This window comes from Pituophis catenifer, unplaced genomic scaffold (genome assembly GCF_029215685.1).
Source record: "Pituophis catenifer annectens isolate HBS135680 unplaced genomic scaffold, rPitCat1.0.hap2 SCAF_1, whole genome shotgun sequence".
In the NCBI taxonomy this organism is placed as follows: domain Eukaryota; kingdom Metazoa; phylum Chordata; class Lepidosauria; order Squamata; family Colubridae; genus Pituophis; species Pituophis catenifer.
Window position 1 is genome coordinate 74328386 of NW_027256881.1, and position 19269 is coordinate 74347654.

At 38.5% G+C, this 19269-nt stretch overlaps 1 protein-coding gene across 1 annotated transcript; it reads left to right on the top strand.

Annotated features, from left to right (window-relative positions):
• The first annotated feature begins 470 nt into the window (after positions 1–470).
• Positions 471–18087, top strand: SFT2D1 (SFT2 domain containing 1). Its single transcript, XM_070951349.1, has 8 exons — positions 471–633; positions 8384–8470; positions 10588–10670; positions 11087–11168; positions 12102–12137; positions 12487–12545; positions 14131–14160; positions 17431–18087. The coding sequence occupies exons 1-8, from the start codon at positions 571–573 to the stop codon at positions 17468–17470; spliced, it is 480 nt and encodes a 159-aa protein (XP_070807450.1). The 5' UTR covers positions 471–570; the 3' UTR covers positions 17471–18087.
• Positions 18088–19269: the final 1182 nt, after the last annotated feature.

The following is a 19269-nucleotide window of genomic DNA, read 5'->3' on the forward strand; positions in this document are numbered from 1 at the left end:
CGCCTGACAAAACTCCTGCAGGGGGCTGGACTAGATGACCTCCAAGGTCCCTTCCAACTCTGTTACACTGTTACAAACAGCACCTTTCAAGCCTCGTCCCCAACCTTATGAAACAGCAGCCCTTCCATAGAGCAGCTCTGTAACGTAGCTTGCCTCAGCGAGTTACTCTTTTTGCTTGGATCACTTTGGGCAGTAGCCGGATTGACAGTGGTGGACCGTAAATATTGGAATAGTGGCGGCTTCAGAAGCACTGACTGTAACACAAAGAGTCGAATAACCGAGCACTTATTCGTGGAGAAGAATTCTGAGGCCGCTCTTCAGCCAGCATATACGGGGAGCGGGACTAGCAGTTTATCCTAGAAACCGCATTCGTCAGCAATCAGAAAGGAGGCGAGCCAGTCCATTCGCAGGAATTTTTCCCGGCTCCTCCCCTTCCGGTTCCGTTCTCCCAGCTTCCGTTTTGGCGCTTCCTTAGAGGGAAGAGGAGCCGTTCCAACCGAAGCGCTCAGCCTCGGCGGGGTTTGGGGGAGGGGTTGTTTTTCGGAAGGGATCAGAGGCGCGGAGGTTGCGATGGAGAAGCTGCGGCGGGTGCTGAGAGGAGAAGACGACGAGGAGCAGGGCCTGACAGCGCAGGTGTGGCTTGGGGGTCGGGGAGGGGTGGGGTGGTGGGGAAAGGCGAGAGAGACTCCCTTCGTGTTTCCCGCTTTACCTCCGAGGGTTTCTGACTGGGTTTTCGGGGCGCCCTGACGGGATTGCCCCGCTTCCTCAGGACTAAGGCGGCGTTGCTATTCCTGCCTAGAAACCAAGCGACTCGCGAACGCAAATGGAAGATCTGTTCTGAGCAATACTGATGGCACCGCTGTATATGGAGTCTGTCCTCTTAGCCAGACTGGCCGCCTCTACAGTCCCTGGATCAGGGGTCTCCAACCTTGGGAACTTTACGACTTGTGGACTTCAACTCCCAGAATTCCTCAGCCAGCATGCGCTGGCTGAGGAATTCTGGGAGTTGAAGTCCACAAGTCGTAAAGTTCCCAAGGTTGGAGACCCCTGCGGCCTGGCCCTGGATCATAGGCACCATCATTCCCTGCCGGCGAGGTCGTGTCAGTGCGGACTGCGGTGTTCGTACACGGGGGAAACGCTAGGCTAGGAAAGTTCAATCTTGGTTGCTCTGAATTAGCTGGATAAAAGCGTCTCTGCTCCTCCTGCCACAACTAGGGCTAAAAAAAAAAAGTTTGATTAAAACGAAGTCGGAGGTGTTTTAGGGAAGTTACTGCCTACTGAATGAAAATGAGAACTGGTATTATTTTAGCAGACAAGAGGGAAAGGATCTGTAAATTGTAACAGTTTTTGTGTTCATCTTCAAAAAAAAAATGTTCTTTCCATTATGGCAGACACAGACGGTGGTGATTCTGTTGTCAGCTTTTTGTTCTGTTGAGAAGGCCATGAGCAGAATGGTAGATCTCTGCTTTGGCGTCAGGGCTTATCAGATGTTAGTCCTCCCAAGCATGTTTGGGAAAGGCTGCCATCGGAAACCTTGGAAAGCTGTTGTCAGTCTGACGAGTTTCTGCTGTGATATATGGAGCTGAAATGAAATGCTTCAGAAAGTGCAGTACAGCTTCTGTTTAATCACAAGGCAATCTGTTCTATTGCTGGCCAAAAACATTTTTTTATTGATATTGTAATGAAATGTACTTCCTTGTACTGTAAATACATTGTTTTTTGTCCTGGTACCTGGGACGACTCTGAACAATGTTACCCATATTTCACATGTTAGTTCTTCCAGTACCTGAAGTTTATTTATTTTATTTTATTTTGAATTTGTATACCGCCCTTCTCCCTGAGGACTCAGGGCGGTGAACAGCCAAGTAAAAACATCAAGTACAAATATTAAAATACAGTTAAAATATACATATATAAATTTGGCCCCATTAATTAAAAACAATAAACAAAACACTTAAAAACACTTAAAAAAATTAGGCCAGCCCGGCTTGCTGGAAAAAGAAGGTTTTAAGGGCACGGCGGAAGGCACCGAGGTCTTGGATTCTCCTTATCTCTGGAGGCAATTGATTCCAGAGGGTAGGTGCCCCCACAGAGAAGGCCCTCCCCCTGGGGGTCACCAGCCTGCACTGTTTGGCTGATGGCACCCCGAGGAGGCCCTCTCTGTGGGAGCGCACGGGTCGATGGGAGATTGTCGGTGGCAGCAGGCGGTCTCGAAGATAGCTAGGCCCTATGCCATGGAGCGCTTTAAAGGTGATAACCAACACCTTGAAGCGCACCCGGAAGACCACTGGGAGCCAGTGCAGCTCGCGCAGGAGCGGTGTTACATGGGAGCGCCAGGCTGCTCCCGTCACTACCCGCGCTGCTGCATTCTGGACCAGTTGGAGCCTCCGGGTGCTCCTCAAGGGGAGCCCCATGTAGAGAGCGTTGCAGTAGTCAAGGCGAGAGGTGACGAGGGCATGAGTGACTGTGCACAGGGAATCCCGATCAAGAAAGGGCCGCAACTGGCGGATCAGGCGAACCTGACAAAAGGTCCCCCTGGTTACAGCTGTCAGATGTTCCTCCAAGGACAGCTGCCTATCCAGGAGGACTCCCAGATTGCGAGCCCTCTCTGTGGGGGCCAACGACTCGCCCCCAATAGTCAGTGATGGAGTCAACTGACTATATCGGGATGCCGGGAGCCACAGCCACTCAGTCTTGGAAGGGTTGAGCCTGAGCCTGTTCCTCCCCATCCAGATCCGCACAGCCTCCAGGCACTGGGACATCACTTCAAGGGCATCGTTGGGGTGGCCTGGGGTGGAGATGTACAGCTGGGTGTCATCAGCGTACTGGTGGTATCTCACCCCAAAGCCACGGATGATCTCGCCCAGCGGCTTCACATAAATGTTGAACAGGAGGGGCGAGAGGACCGACCCCTGAGGCACTCCACATATAAGAGGCCCTGAGGTCGACCTCTGCCCACCTGCCAACACGAACTGCGACCGGTCGGAGAGAAAGGAGGAGAACCACCGTAATACGGTGCCCCCCATCCCCAACTCTTCCAGCCGGTGCAGCATGATACCATGGTCGATGGTATCAAAAGCCGCTGAGAGGTCTAACAGGACCAGAACAGAGGAACAACCCCTGTCCCGAGCCCTCCAGAGATCATCAACCAACGCGACCAATGCCGTTTCCGTGCTGTGCCCAGGCCTGAAACCAGACTGGAACGGATCCAGATAGGATGTTTCCTCCAAGAATTGTGGAAACTGTCGCGCGACCACACTCTCAACAACCTTCGCCAGGAAGCGAAGGTTGGAGACAGGACGATAGTTGGCCAATATTGCCGGATCCAGGGACGGCTTCTTGAGGAGAGGCCTCACCACCGCTTCTTTCAAAGCGGCGGGGAAGTGACCCTCACTCAACGAAGCGTTGATAACACCCTGGAGCCAGCCTCGTGTAACCTCCCGGGAGGCCAGTACCAACCAGGAGGGACACGGGTCCAGTAAACATGTGGCCGCACTAAGTCTCCCCAAAATCCTGTCCACATCATCCGGAGTCACAGCATCAAACTCCTCCCAGGTAACATTCTCAAGACTATTCCTCGTCACCCTGCCCTGATCTACCCAGTCAGAGTCCAAATCCCCCCGGATCTGAGCGATTTTGTCATACAGGTATTGTCCGAAATCCTCCGCCCTGCCTTCCAAGTTAACTGTCAAGTTTCAGTAGATATTTCTCTTCTTCTATCTAAAAGTACCAAATACTCCCCACCATTTCTGATAAGCTTTCCTTTCAGGCCCCTTATCATCTGGACTGTTATCTCTTGGATGCATAGCTATTTGCTATCATTTTTCCTAAATACAGTACCCAGAGTTTGATGCAATGTTCTAGGTGCAGCATGGCCGTCACAAATAGAAGAACAATAGCTTATCTTGGTCTTGCCACTGTACTTATTTAATGTAGATATGGATTGCATTTTTTGCAACTGCTGGTTCCTGTTCATCTTTTGATCTATCCATTGCACATGTGCTGCTACCTCACATAGCTCCACACAACATATGCTACCTGACATATGTTCAACATATGCTCTTTGATATTGTACAGATTATAAGCATGCAATCATCACTTCCAGGTTGACGCAAGCCATTCACAAGCACTTAATGGGGTTGTTCAAACAGCTTTGTACCCACCTAATGATAACATAAGGAGCCAGTATGGTGGACTTGTTAAGACATCAGGCTAGAAACCAGGAGACTGAGTTTTAATCCTTGTTTAGACACAAAGCCATCTGGGCAACCTTGGGCTAATCACTTTTTCTCAGTCTTAGGGAGGTAAGGGAAAACCACTTCTGAAAAATCTTGCCAAGAAAATTGCAGGATTTGTCCAGGCAATCTCCAAGAATCAGACACAGCTGAATGGGAAAATAAGATAGCATGGTCCAACCATATTTTGATATTTTCTCTATTAAAATTCCATGAGAATTCTTTCAGACAAACATGTCTACTGCATTCCTATGATCAACTGACTGTTCATCAAAAATGGAGATCAAGTGAATTGGCGTTATTTATTTTTGATAAATTAATGCTTCCTCCTGTCATATATTGCTTTCTAAATATTCACAAATTGATTGCTTAATCTGTTACATAGTTTTGTCCATTGTCAACCTTATTGGATCTGTAGGTAGCCTTTTCCATCCTTTTGAAGATAAGAACAGCTTCAAATAACATTTTCCCTGCCACCTATCAATGCCCAACATCTTTTCCTAGTAGCATGCACCCTCCTGCCTTTCTGCCTATTTCTGAATTAAAGTATAAACAATAATATAAATGATGCATAGTGTTTACCAAGAATTAGTAACTTTAATGTAAGTGTCCTTTCCCCCTAGAGGCCTCTAGAATTAAACAGGGCTGATTGAATTAAAATATTAAAATATTCAAAAATGGCATCAGAGAGATCGAACGTGGGAATCCTTTACATGTGTTGATGGGAGAATTGAGTGTCATGGAAGAAAGGCATAATGTAAACATAAAATTAATTCATTTGGGGCCATCCTCTTAAATATGAAGGTAATAGTATCCTGATATTCACATTCCTCAGTAATTCATATTGACAGATATTTTATATCAATTAAAAATCTTGCTGTCGATAAATGTTATCAGCATTATCTTATGATCATGAGATCTTTAGTTTTAAGTGCAATGCAAAGAACTTTCATTTATCTTTCCTAATTGCCATCATTCAATTGTACTGGAAAGCTTTGTGGTCCAATACTGAAAAAAAAAAGGGGGGGGAAGTCCTTCATATCATGAATATTTTATACATTTCTACCATGCCCCTCTTGTATTTTTTTAAGCTGGATCAGTTTCAATTTTCCTTCAGGGAACTGTTGTATTTCTATCACTTCTTTCCTGTTTTCTGTCCCTTTTAAAATTCTGCAATATTGCTTTTGAGTTGCTTTGACCAGAACTTCATATGGCATAATATTCCAAACGTATGGGTACAATAAAAATTTTTACAAAGGCATTTTGGTAATATCAGTTTTGTATTCAATTCTTTCTTAATTATTCCAGCATGGATGGATCTTTTTTTCAGAGCAACCACAGCGTGTGGTTTTTGTTGTTAGTTTGATTGCACAGTATTGTTTAACCAGGTCGTTCTTGAACTCCAGGATGTCATGTGAGTCCAGAGCTGGCCATTTTTAGTAATAGATCCTAACGTACTGTACTCTAAACTATCTTATAGCAATTATCTTCCCTCCTACAATTAAGTAAATATTTCTTTCCTCAGTCCATATTCTCCTGATTTGCATTGGGGGGAGATTTGTTTGATGCATTTAAAATGGACAAGTTTGTTAGCTTTATTTACTTTATTTATTTAAATATATATTTAATATCTAAACATTAAGAAATGTGTAGATCTTATTCAGGGAAGAACAGCTTTCCTACATGTACATTTGTTAAATTTTTAATATTCTTTTCTCTGGGCTGCCTATATAAGGATAAAGATTTGGACTGGAAAAGGTAAGTTGTATACTATTACAGTTTGAAACTTCCCATTCATTACTATGGATAATGGGAACCATGTCTAATCATTTGCCTTTAGTCACTGTGACAGTTTTGAAAATTGTATGTATGTGCCTGCTTGTGTGAACTGTCTTCTTGAGCATTAAGATCTGGTTTTAGAAATTGCCGCCTTGCAAATCACAAAGAAGTTGTATTAATTGCACCTACCTGATTGTTTCTTGGTTTTAATTAATTGTTTAATTGTTCTCTGTGTGATAATTAAACTGCATACCACTTTTAATATTGAATTGATATTATATACTTGATATAATAGAATTATTTCTATGTGCATATATAATAACTAGTAAGACCCAAACAAATAAATGGAAATGAACACAAATCTGTTCTGCCTTGTAATTTTTAAAACATGTTTATGGAAAATTCTGAACTCTTGAAAAAAATTGGCATTGATTGCATAAATAGTTAACCTTTGGTAGGATCTACTAGCAGAACTGTGTCATTTTGATCCTTTTAGATCTCTCTATTACCTTCATGATTATGGATCATTCTACCCTTCTGGACTGCTTTTAGGGTTTGGGTTGTGTTGCAAGTTATGAGAATGGGTCTAGTTGGGCATGAGGAAGGTAGGGGGGATCAGTGTAATTGCTGCATCCTTTGGGATACCACAAAATTTATATTTATATGAAGCCTATGGGAGGTTGTCCAAAGGTTTCATTTCCAGTTTTACATTGCTATCCCAGGCCAGATGGTGATATTGAATCCTGTTTGGTACCTGGAGGTTATGAAGTTCTGAATGGGAGAGAACAGGTGACTTTTCTTGATTGTCATGGCATTACCTGGAAGGAGTACATCTGCAACTTGGAGGTTCCTCTGAACCCACAGCTCCGGTGAAACAACAGGTGGGGGGCATGGCTGGGGATGGAGTGGATTCCCAGCTTAAGCTACTAGACCACCTGTTGATCCTATTAAGTGGAAGGATCATGTTAAAACAACTCATGCCCTCACCACCACTCACTTGGACTACTGTTACATGCTCTGCATAGGGCTTCTTTGAAGATCTTTCAGAAGCTGCAGTTGAGTTAGAATATAGGAGCCCAGGGATCATATTCGATCAATATTTGGGCCCTGCACTGGTTTCTAACAAGCTTCCGGGTGCAGTGAATGGCTTTGCACCTCTAATTGCACGACTGCATTCTCCCATTGGTAGTGGTCCAACCAGTTTGACCTACCCAGGAGAAACTATTAATGATGACTAGTGAGGGGGACCAAGGCAAATTGGTGTTTGCTTTTCAGTGGTTGCACAAATCCTTTGGAACAGCTCCCAGTGGATATTTAATTGGCTCCAATTCTGATTGCTTTCCAGAAGCTGCTATAAGCAGAACTTGACTGAGAGACTTGATTCAATATTAATTTGGTTATTGTTTGATGAATTTAATTACTTTTTATTATGTTGTGGATCATTTATTTGTATGCTTTTGTTTAATGTATATTATTTCTTGTGTATTTTTTCTTTTAAAGTCCGTAGAGATTTTATAGTGTCCAAATACTACTACTACTAATAATCATAATCATAATATACAATGTATTCACTCAACTAATGACATTCCCATGTGTTCAATAAGTGACAAAAATTAAATTTTGACCATTTGCACTTAGTTTAATAATGAAATTAAATTTTTGTTCTGATTTGTATTTTATGTATACACTTATCAAGTGAATAACTGACTTGATTGGGATATATACATATATGGTGTCTATATAATTTTAGAATGTCATTTTTTCCTATTTAATTTCTATAAGAGTATGCATACTCTTAAACATATCAAAAGAAGTTTGATTTAATTTAAGTTTGATTTAAATTATTTGAAAAACAATTTACATATTTGAAAGTGATCCCTGCCTAAATATTATGTTGTCATCCATTTATTCCCAACGTTTGTAATGAATCATTTTTAGAAATGGAATTGTGAAAAAAGCACTTTTATCACCAATAAATAACATTCTAATTCTGCTGGTCTGTATTTTGTTTATTGTACCATGTAAATCAAATAGAAATATATAATCTCTACTGGTTGTTTTGATTACTTCAATAATTTTACATAATTAAGAAGTTTGTTAGTTTGCCAGAATCCATTCTTCATTTAATTTTTTTAGGCATTTAAAGTGAGTATGCAAGCTTGTCTTTGGAAAAAATAATACCTACATATAAAGTTAGTGTATACGTTTAAGATCAATTTGTGAAGTGGAAGAATACTTGTGTCTTTAAGAACATCTACATTTTACAGTTGTTTTTATTTGAGCATTTTGATTTTTGCATTGATAAAGATGTTTTATTAGTAAAGATTTCTTTCCTTCTATTAAAATCTGATTTCTTTCTTCATCCATAGGTCCTTGATGGATCATCCCTGAGCTTTAGTACTCGTGTGAAATGGTTTGCAATATGTTTTATAAGCGGCGTTTTGTGTTCTCTCCTTGTAAGTAAATATTTCACGAAACACAGAAAAAAAATCTTTATGTATTAATAATGTTTTAATTATTTTCCATCTCTGTTCTTGGGCTAATGTTGCATTGATATATGGAGTTGGTATAGAATGATTGGTCAATACATTAGGAAAAAGTGTACAGTGTAGCCTCTATTACTTTACAATATCAAAATACTAGCTTCTCCTAGGATGCAGATTTTCTATGTGCCAGATATCATTTATCAGAGCCTTGGTAGTACAGTGGTTTAGTGCACCCTGTTATTAACACAGCTGCCTGCAATTTCTGCTGGTTCGAATCTCTCCAAGGCTCAAGGTTGACTCAGCCTTCCATCCTTTCTAAGGTAGGTGAAATGAGGACCCAGTTTGTGGGGGCAATAAGCTGACTTTGTATAAAATATACAAAAGAATGAAGGCTATTGCTTAATGCATTGTAAGCCGCCCTGAGTCTCCGGAGAAGGGTGGCATATAAATCAAATTAAAAAAAAAATATATGTAAAAAGCAGTCAGAAGAGAACATTTGTAACTTTACAGGGCAGCCTTCAAGATCTCTGCATGTATTAGATCACAAATTCAATCTTACATAATGCTATTTATGGTGGCTTGAGGGTGTCAAAGATTATAGGCTTTGTTTGAAGAGCACTGGGTTAGGGAAAGCAGATGCAAAAATTACAGAGAACAAGATTTTTTCCTTTTTTTAAAATATATAACTTTTGTATATATACTATAGCTCCAAATTATTCTTAAATAGAATTATCTGCAGCAGATAATCTGCACCATCTTTGTAAGGCATTGGGTTGAGAGAAAGCTTTTCAGGCTACCAGAAAAAGTGCTGGTAGATACTAGGGATTTCATCTGTCAAACCATAGAAACTGCTTTGATCACTTCTTATTAATTAGTGTTTCATATAATACTGAATAACAGACTTTTTCAGAATGGTGGTGCAATGTTTATGCAATGTTTTTAATCCAGTCATCATGCTACAGTTTTCTTTCCAGTCTAAAGCCAAACAGTTTGTAAGTTTGGCTAATATATTCCTTCATCTTAATCAGATGCACCATTGGGGGACACTGGCTTCTATGCCATTAACCAAAGGCCAATGTTCCTGCTCTCCCTGCAGCTGGGAAAAAGCTTTGTTTTGGTTTTTTTTACAACTAAAGCAAACTCTGGGGAAGTGGAGGAGAAAGATAACAGTGCTTGAGTTTGGGTGTACTTTAATCTAACAGCTCTGATTAGCGGCTGGAATTATCCACAGAGGCTGACAGAGAGAGGTTCAGGGACAAAGGAGCAGAGGACTTTGCTTCAGGATTCAGGTTATCTTTAAGGCACAAGAATCAACTTCAGTCAGACATAGTTTTAAGATTTAATTTATTGTGGATGTGTGTGTTAGAAACCTTGTTCTTTACAATATTCCTGTTTCAAATCTATTGAAATCCATCTCTCCCAAAATCATAAATTACAATGAGAATAATTTGTATGTACAGGTAGTCCCCAACTTAAAACCATTCATTTAGTGACCCTTCGAACTTGCAATGGCACTGAAAAAAGTGACATGATCATTTTCCACATTTACCATTGTAGGATGCCCATGGCCATGTGATCAAAATTCAGTCACTTGGCAACTGGCATGTATTTATGATGGTTGCAGCATCCTGGGGTTATGTGATCATTATGTGATCATCTTTTGCAAACTTCTGACAAGCAAAATCAGTGGGGAAACCTGATGTTAACAAATATATTACTAATTTAACAACTGCAGTAATTCACTTAATAACTGTGGCAAGAAGGGTTGTAAAATTGGCTTATTTAAAAATGGAAATTGGCTTTAAAAATGGAAATTTTGGGCTCAGTTGTGGTCATAAATTGAGGACTACCTGTTTTTTGTAAATTGGACTTGATACATTAATTTTTTTTTAGTTCTTTTCAATAAAGTTTGATTTCATTTGTTGCCCACTAAGACTTAACAGCTCTTGGTGACCCCAGGATGTTCAGTTGTCAGAAAAGTATAATGCTCCAATAATTATATAATAATAATAATAATAATGTCTTGATTTTTGGTTTGATAAAACTATAGATGATCTCACGGTTGGCTTTCTTAATTGTATATGCAGGGGACAGGATTGCTCTGGCTTCCAGGTGGAATAAAACTCTTTGCAGTGTTCTATACCTTGGGAAATATTGTTGCTTTAGCCAGGTATGATCTTTTTGTGGTCTTCTCTTTTTTATGAAATTGATGTGTTTCCACATTACTTGCAAACTACAAATAATTCTCTGTATATAGAACTGGGCTATTTTGAAATTTATTCTGTACAATTACCAGATGGAAAAAAAAATAGCAGATGGGACACAACTGTAGGTTTTAACTAATAAATGTAATTTCAACTCATATATTGGGTGGGAACAGTTTCCCATCTCCTGAGTACATCCTCAAAATTTGCTCTATCATTTTCATCCAGAGCTGGACAGGCTATATAGAGTGGAATGGAGGAGAAACGTTGAATTCTATCAATTGTCATAGTCATAAATGGACAAAAAGGGACTGGGTGACCCTAACCTATAGCTATGACTGAGAAGATTTTTTTTTAAATCTTTTTTTTTTTTCCAAACTAGTACTTGCTTCTTGATGGGCCCCGTGAAACAGCTGAAAAAGATGTTTGAACCAACAAGGTTAATTGTAACAATTATTATGCTGGTAAGTTATGCTTGTTTGAAATCAAGAAAAGAAACTTTATAAATTCCAGATATCGGTGTCCATTCATAAATACAATGACACCAAAATTAAAAAAACATGTTGCACTCAAATACATAAGCAGTGGACTGCATTGCATGTTTTGTCACTTGTCCCTTCTCCCCCGATGCTTCTGGTTGCATATTGATGATTAGAAAGTGTTTATCAGTTCCATTACCTTATTAGCAGAATGACTGGACTTATTTGATTTGTTAAGTGATATCTTTTGTGGCAGATATATATTTGCCCTTTCATGAAATTTCTCCCGGTGATGAGACAGAGTTACTGATCAGTAGCAAAACTTTCTGAGAATTGCAGTGAATCTTTTCTAGGTTCTAGGACAATACAAGAACACATGTTTAACAACCACTTGAACCACAACCATGTTCAGAGTTACAATGGCATTGAATGAGCAGGGGTTATGATTGATTGTCAATTTTCTGGCCATTCTATGACACCTGTGGTTACATGATGGCAACTGGCTTGCACTTACGATGGTTGCAGCAACCTGCGGTCACATGATCATGATTTGTGACTTTCCCTGGCAGCTCCCCACGAGCAAAGTCACTTGCCTGCCTGCTGGCTTCCTTGCAAGCTGCCAGGGATTTGGAAATTCCTGCCAGCTTTCCCACAGATTTTGATTGTTGAAAGCCAGCAAGAAGCTGCAAGGAGGTGTTCACTTAATGCCCCATTATCCTCACTTAACAGGGGCAATGGAAACTACAGGGATTGCCATTGCTAAGCGACGCAGTCATGGGATGTTAACGATTTATGACTATATCACTTAGCAACAGAAATTCTGATCCCAACTGCAGTTGTAACTCGAAGACTACCAGTACTGCAAACCCTATCCTACTTATATATGCATTGATCTTGTTCTTGTTTTGTCTTGGGCAGCTTTCTTTGATCCTCACGTTATTTGCTGCTTTTTGGGTAAGTAGTATTAATCAAACTTTTTGTACTTTTCAGCATGAATTTACTTGCTTTGGGTGCTATAGTTAGTCTTATTTAAGATTTATTTTGTCTAGCTTAATATATTATACCCATGTAAATTTTGCCCAGTTTTTTATTCTATTAAATAAGCGTAGATTGAGTGATACTATGTCATTTAAGTCTGCATGCATGGGAGATTTAATATTGTTTATTCCCTCTAATAGAAAAGTGAAATTATGTGGCCTTCTGCTTCACTTAATTTTCAATCAGAAATAGAAGGTCCATGTAACACATTTTGTTCTTAAAATACCATCAAATTCAACACATGTTCTTTTTCTCACTTTCTTAGTGGCAAAAGAAAGGGTTAGCCCTGCTGTTCTGCATTTTGCAGTTTCTGGCAATGACCTGGTAAGGCTTTCTTTGAATTCCTATCATTTATTACAGTCATGCAACTCTATTATTACAAACTATGCAAATCCGATAGTGTAGTCACCTTGATTTATGGTTGTGACTTGAAACATTGTGGATTCTTATTAGAACTAAAGGATGTATAAAAATGGTTTTCAAATTGTTTTGGGTAACTCTGGAATTGCTTTGAAAGTATAACAGTCTCTAGAAAGTCTGGAGGTGGCTACCAGACTAATTAGCTGATCCCATCTTCCACCTATGCTTCCTTCTTTCCCCTCCCCCCCCATTTTTTAATTCATATAGTTGTACTTTATTTTTAGTAATAGCAATAGCACTTAGACTTACATACTGCTTCATAGTGCTTTACAGCCCTCTCTAAGCTGTTTACAGAGTCAACACACTGCCCCCAACCATCTGGGTCTTCATTTTACTGACCTCGGAAGGATGGAAGGCTGAGTCAACCTTGAGCCAGTCAGGATTGAACTCCTTGACAGTGAGCAGTGAGTTAGCTTGCAATATTGCATTCTAACAACTGCACCACCACAGCTCTTATTTTTATTGTTTCATTGCTTTGCAATTATGTTTACATTTTTTATCGTTTTTTCCATTGTACTAAGTGTACTAAGCCACCCAGAGTAGCCCCATGACAAGAGGGGCAGCAAATAAATTTAACAAATAAAGAGAAATTCCCTAACAAGAAAGTGATTAAAGGATACTCTTTCTATTACTGATATATTTCTTCAGTACATATTTACATTGGGGTTGTTGGATCTTGTGGAACATTTCACGCTAAGCAGGCTGTCTTACCATTTCTAGCTGGTGTATATAACTATAGCTTATATTTCTTTTGAAAAGGATACATTTATTAAAACATGCTGAAACAAATATCATAGCATATTATGAACAAGTATTGATCATAGTATAAAAACTTGGCATTTCAGATATTGACCATAGATCAATTCTTTATTTATTAACAGTAATTATTATTCATTGTATAATATTTCTAGCCCATCCAATCCAAATGGGTGTCAGGGTGTAAGAAATCCCAAAATAATTCATTAGAAATATATAGAGAAAATAAAAATCAGCAAGAAAAAAAACCCTAATGCATCAGTGTCACTTTTCATTTAACTGAAGGGCCAAATGTTCTCTGGAACAGATCTGCTTTGCCTTGTTTTTGGACTACCTATAGAGTAGGAGCCGTCCATATCCTACTTTGAAGGGATGCAATCTCTTACAAGACCTGTCCCCTGGCTCAATGGGCAACTTCAATTTCTTGTTTATATGCATACTGAATTTTGAATTACCGTAATTGATAGGGAGGCGTAAATCTTTATTTACTAAGCCTTCCTTCTAGGAAATGTATCTCAATAGCATAACTTTTGTTTATTGTTTTGAGTTTCTACTCTTACAACAAAATCTGAAATGGAAGGTAGAATTAGGAATCTTGTAGAAGTATATATCTTGTTTTATTTTGAAGTATAATCTGAATAGCTAATTATATGAAATTATTACAATAGACTGATTTCTCTGTGGATGGCTGCAAAAGTATGCTAAAACATAATTTCTCTTCTTCCTCTCTTAGGTATAGTCTGTCATACATCCCATATGCAAGGTAAGTGTTACCATATTAAAAAAAAAAGTTTGTGCAGTTATCTTATATTGGGGGTAATCGGATCTGAGTAGGCAGGTACAGGTAATCCTTGACTTTAAAGTTACAACAGTACTGAAAAAAAGTGATTTATGACCATTTTTCACACTTATGACCGTTGCAGAATCCCCATGGTCATGTCATCAAAATTTGAATGCTTGTCAACTGGTTTATAACAGTTGCAGTGTCTCAGGGTCATGCGATTCCTTTTTGTGATCTTTCTTTTTTTTGTATATGTTTTATTTAAGATTTTCCTTTAACAACCAACATGTTTTGTGGACAGTGTATTGACTGGATCAATATATTTTTTACACAGTGCTAACAATAATAATACAATTAAGTATACATAATCTTTATCTTCCAATGTCTAATCTTAATATGCTCATTTTAATTATAATAGATTCTTTTATGTATCAATATATATATTATTTTCCCAATTTGTACTTATTTTTTCCCCATTTGTTGGGGTTCACATTCACATCTTTACCTTTAAAAATACCATTCTCTCTTTATGATTCTTTATCACTTTCTCCATAAGTATATTTAAACATCAATAACATTTCTCCATACAATGTATTTGTTGACCCCTGCTGAATGACTAATAATTAATATTTTAGATATTACCAGTGGTGGGCTGCTGCTGGTTCAGACCGGTTCTAGCGAACTGGTAGTTCCGACGATCAGCTGGCCCTGCCCACCCGCCCCATCCTATCCTGTCCTATATTTCCTTCTTTCTGGCTCAGCTGATTTGCACGCCTCCGCTGTTCTACTTACCGGGGCTGCCGTAGAAGTTAAGCAGCTGAGCTTCAAATTGCTGTATTTTGAACGCTGTGTCCGTGCGCAAAGCACGTGCTCACAGAACCGGTTGTTAAACCAGTTGCAGCCCACCACTGGATATTACTCAATGTTCCACCATACTTCCAGTATATCAATTTTTTATAAACACCAATAAAACCAATTATTAATAAAGTTTAATCAGTCCCGGGGTTATATCTCTAAATTCCCTGATTTTATAGTCCTTGAAAGCTATAAATTTCAATATATATTTTTACACAGTTAATAATAATAAATTTAAATCATAGTGTTCCACCTCTTAGCCTTGGTATAATTGTGGTTATAATAAACTCTATTATATATCCATATACGTGCTACTATTTTCCTAATTTATACTTTCTACTTTTTTCTACTAGTTTTTAATACAGTCACCATTTTGCAAGATATTTTATCTCTATCCATCATCTCTTAGCCTTTTTAGAATTTCATCATTTATTGACTTTTTGGTAACTTTTTAATATTTTTCTCTTGGGATCTATATTTCTTTCTAGCATTTTTGCACAAACTGAATGTTCCCTCAGTCTCCTTCTGCTGCATCCTTTGGATACCCATCCATAACCCTTTTATTGTTTTTGGAAAATGTTCCTTTTTTTCCTCTGTTCTATTGTAGACACTTAAGGAATTACCTATTTGATTCTTAGTACTTGTTATTGTCTCTTCAGTGTTTTTGTCTTCTTGTAACTTATTTTGATTTGTCTCTTCCACCGCTCCGAGTTTCTCATCTGTCTTCTGAATATTATGTTCATCTTTTCCCACCATTTCCCACACTCTCATTTTTATCTTTGAACAATCCCATCATCTCCGTATGATTCTGTCGTCACATTTTTATACTTTTAAGCATCACTAACATTTCTTCATAGAACTTTATTGTCTCCTGTTGAGTCATTTTGTACCAGTTTAATATATTAAATTATTCAATATACCTCTAATATTCCAGTATCCCAATATCTAAAAACTCCAAAGAAGTCAATTATTAATAAAATGTAGTCAATCCCAGAATTATTCCTCCAAGTCCCCTAAATTTCTATTCCTTAAAAGCTATAAATTGATAATTTATAATCTTTATATTTCCAATTTACACCTTCCAAATATCCAAGTCATCTACTAAAATAGAATTGTGGTCAAGTGGTCAAGTGTTATTTACTTTCACTCCTTTTGTGTATCTTAAACAATTATCACTTTCCCACGTTGCAGTAATCTTCCTCCAGTAGATGGCTCTCCAAATCCATTAAACAGCGTGCAAAAAACAACATCTGATTGTCAACCAATGGGGGGGGGTTTAAAGTAAAAATAAAAAATAAAAAGTTTCTCCCAATAACCACTTTTCAAAGTATTGTTAAATCTTTTCCAGGCTTTCTATATTTTTAAGTTTCTATTAGATATTTCTTTCACATCTGGGTCTTCAATCTTTCTCTCTCTCAATGTATCCAATCACTGCTTTCTTAACGTTTGGATATTATTTTTTAAAATTCTTTTCCTTGGGTTAGGTCTCTAGAATAAAAGTTGGAAGTTGTCTCACCCAGTTTCAATGCTCTGTCCACGAACTGCTCCAGCACAAATCTTATTGTCCCAGTTGTCACAGCTTGTGACTTACCAAAAATAGCTGTCGTCCCTGCTGCCGTTCAGGAGAGCTTTCTTCGGACCTAACAAGGAAATCGTGGTTTCCTTGTGGTTGACAAAGCACTTCTCCTTCCTTCACCACCCCTCCAGGGCGGCTTTGACCCGTAGGATCTCCCGGCAAGCAGATACCATCTGATATTCATGGAGCTTGACAGAGCCCCGCTATTTCCAGCTGTTCTTGCCACGACGCCAACCAGTTTCCCCTTTTTGTGACCTCCTGACAAGCAAAGTCAATGGGGAAGCCAGGTTCACTTAAGAACTGTGTTACCAAATAAAAACTGTAGTCATTCACTTAACAGCTGTTGTGTTCCTAACTTAACAAATGCAGTGATTCACTTGTGGGAAGACAGGTTGTAAAATGGGGCAAAACTCACTTAACAAATGTCTTGCTTAGCAACATAATTTTTGGGCTCAATTGTGCTTGTAAGTTGAGGACTACCTGTATCTAGTACATTGGTTTTCAGTATGAGGCCTGCCAAGCTTCAAACTTCAGTTGATTTTATTAAATTCCTTGAATAAATTTAACATATTTGAAGTCAAAAGCAAATTAAAATTGCCATTACAATTGCTGTAAAATGTTGACCTTTATTAAAATGAATGCTTGGCTATAAAATTGCACAATGGTTGTCTGGAATTGCATCATTCTGCATGCATCAAAGATGGAGGAAAAGGAGGGGTTTTTTTAATTAGAAGTTAACTTGTCTACCACTTGGTAAAGCCTTAAAAATGATGCATCATATCTATAAGCTGTACATAGTGATTTTTCTTTTTCTTTTAAAGGGATGCTATATTGAAATGCTTCACTTCTTGCCTAAGTTAAAGAGAAGCAGAACTATTTCCAGTGCTTGGAAACCTACATCATTTTTCCTAGATTTACTACAAGTGGTTCAGGTCCTGAAACAGTGACATCCTTCTTCACAATGGGGATTAAATTGTATTAGCAGAAGAACCTTTTTTTAAAAAAGTACAGAACTAGGGCAATGATACCATCATCACAAGACCCCTCAATCCATGCGTATTCTAAAAATATTTTTCACTCAGTGGTCTTAAAATTGCTGGATGAAAGTCTGCTAACATGATTTAATCTCAAAATGATATGGTCTTTGAGTTTCAGGTAAAATGCATGTAAATAAATCTGCCTCATTTTTTTATATTTTTCTTTCCAATTTGTCTATTATGTTTTATTTTCCAAAATCCTATTAAATTGTAAAATGAAGAATTACACTATGTTATACCTACTGTGCCTCTTCAGAAATGATTAACGGTGGAGACAGCATGGAGAAAAAAATGAGACTATATAAGAAATGTTTTTTTCAAATTCAAAAACTTGGTGTTAGTCCTTTATTTTAAAAGCGAACTTTTTATACTGTGATACTTAAAACACATTTAATTTGAGTAATATATTAAATCAATGATTAAAATAAATATTTAAAATTATACAGTGTAATGGTATTTATGGTTGAGATGTTCTGTAGATTATGTTAGTGCTGATAGAACTACCATTAAATTACTTCGTAGGACTCAAACATGGGTTAATGCTTACATTTTGCTTATTTTAAATAATGAGTGTCTATATACTCTCACAACTTATCCATAGCATGCCCACTCTCTTTTCTGTAACTTTAGAATTAATGTCCCATACACACACCTTCCAATACCATTAATGCTCTTGGGAGAGGAAATATTCAAGTAAAATCTATATGTTCAAGCCCTTATGTTTAATTATGTGGCTAATGCCTGGATGGAACTGAAGGTTTGCTTCAGCAATTTAGCAGTTTAAACGATGATTTAAACTACAAAATGAATAATTTGTTATCTAGTAATTTAATTCCCTCCCACCATGTATTATGAAGATCAATAGCGCTAAAACTCCCATTTCCTTGTTCTGCTTTCAGAGGGATTATACACACTAGTAGTGAATGATAGACCATTGTGGCAAAATATCTTATAAAAAAAGAGGCAGGCAGCTGTAAGAGCAAACTAACACTGGACTCCCAAGGATGTAGAAAACCTGCTGGAACTTATTCTTCCCAGACCCTTAAGCATTCCAGGTCAGAAGTTGAAAACAAACACAGTCTCTTTGGAGTGTCAACAGTTCAATTCAAGAACTAAAAAGTAAATTCTCAAAATAAAATATCAAACCAAGGGAGAAAGATGGGTCAGGCAGCAGCAGAGTGGGGCTTGTTACTCTCCTTCACACCAGCAGATTCAATGGGCAGCCCAGCCTCAGCACACAGGCAATTCCCTACTTGAAAAGACTCTGGCCCTTTCTTTCCTCACCTGAGGAATTTCAAGAGAAGAACCAGATCTATTTAGTGCCTGACAAATGAGCCAGGTCCTAACCAGGCAGCACAGACAGATGGGGGAGTCTGTTTATACTGACCTTGATAAGGGTAATTTCCAGCACATCCTCCCTTTGTCCCCCATGCTCTGGTACCTGCTCTCTTCCTCAGCTGCCTCCAACCTCCACACCTGTTCTTTTGGCAGAACAGCTTTAAAGCTTAGCCAATCCTGAGCCTGCAAACACTTAACAATGAAAAAAAATTAACCTTAGGCTGTTTCTTTAAAATAGACTTTAGTTTGGAAGATAAAAGTTGTAGCCTGGCAATATTTGCCTTC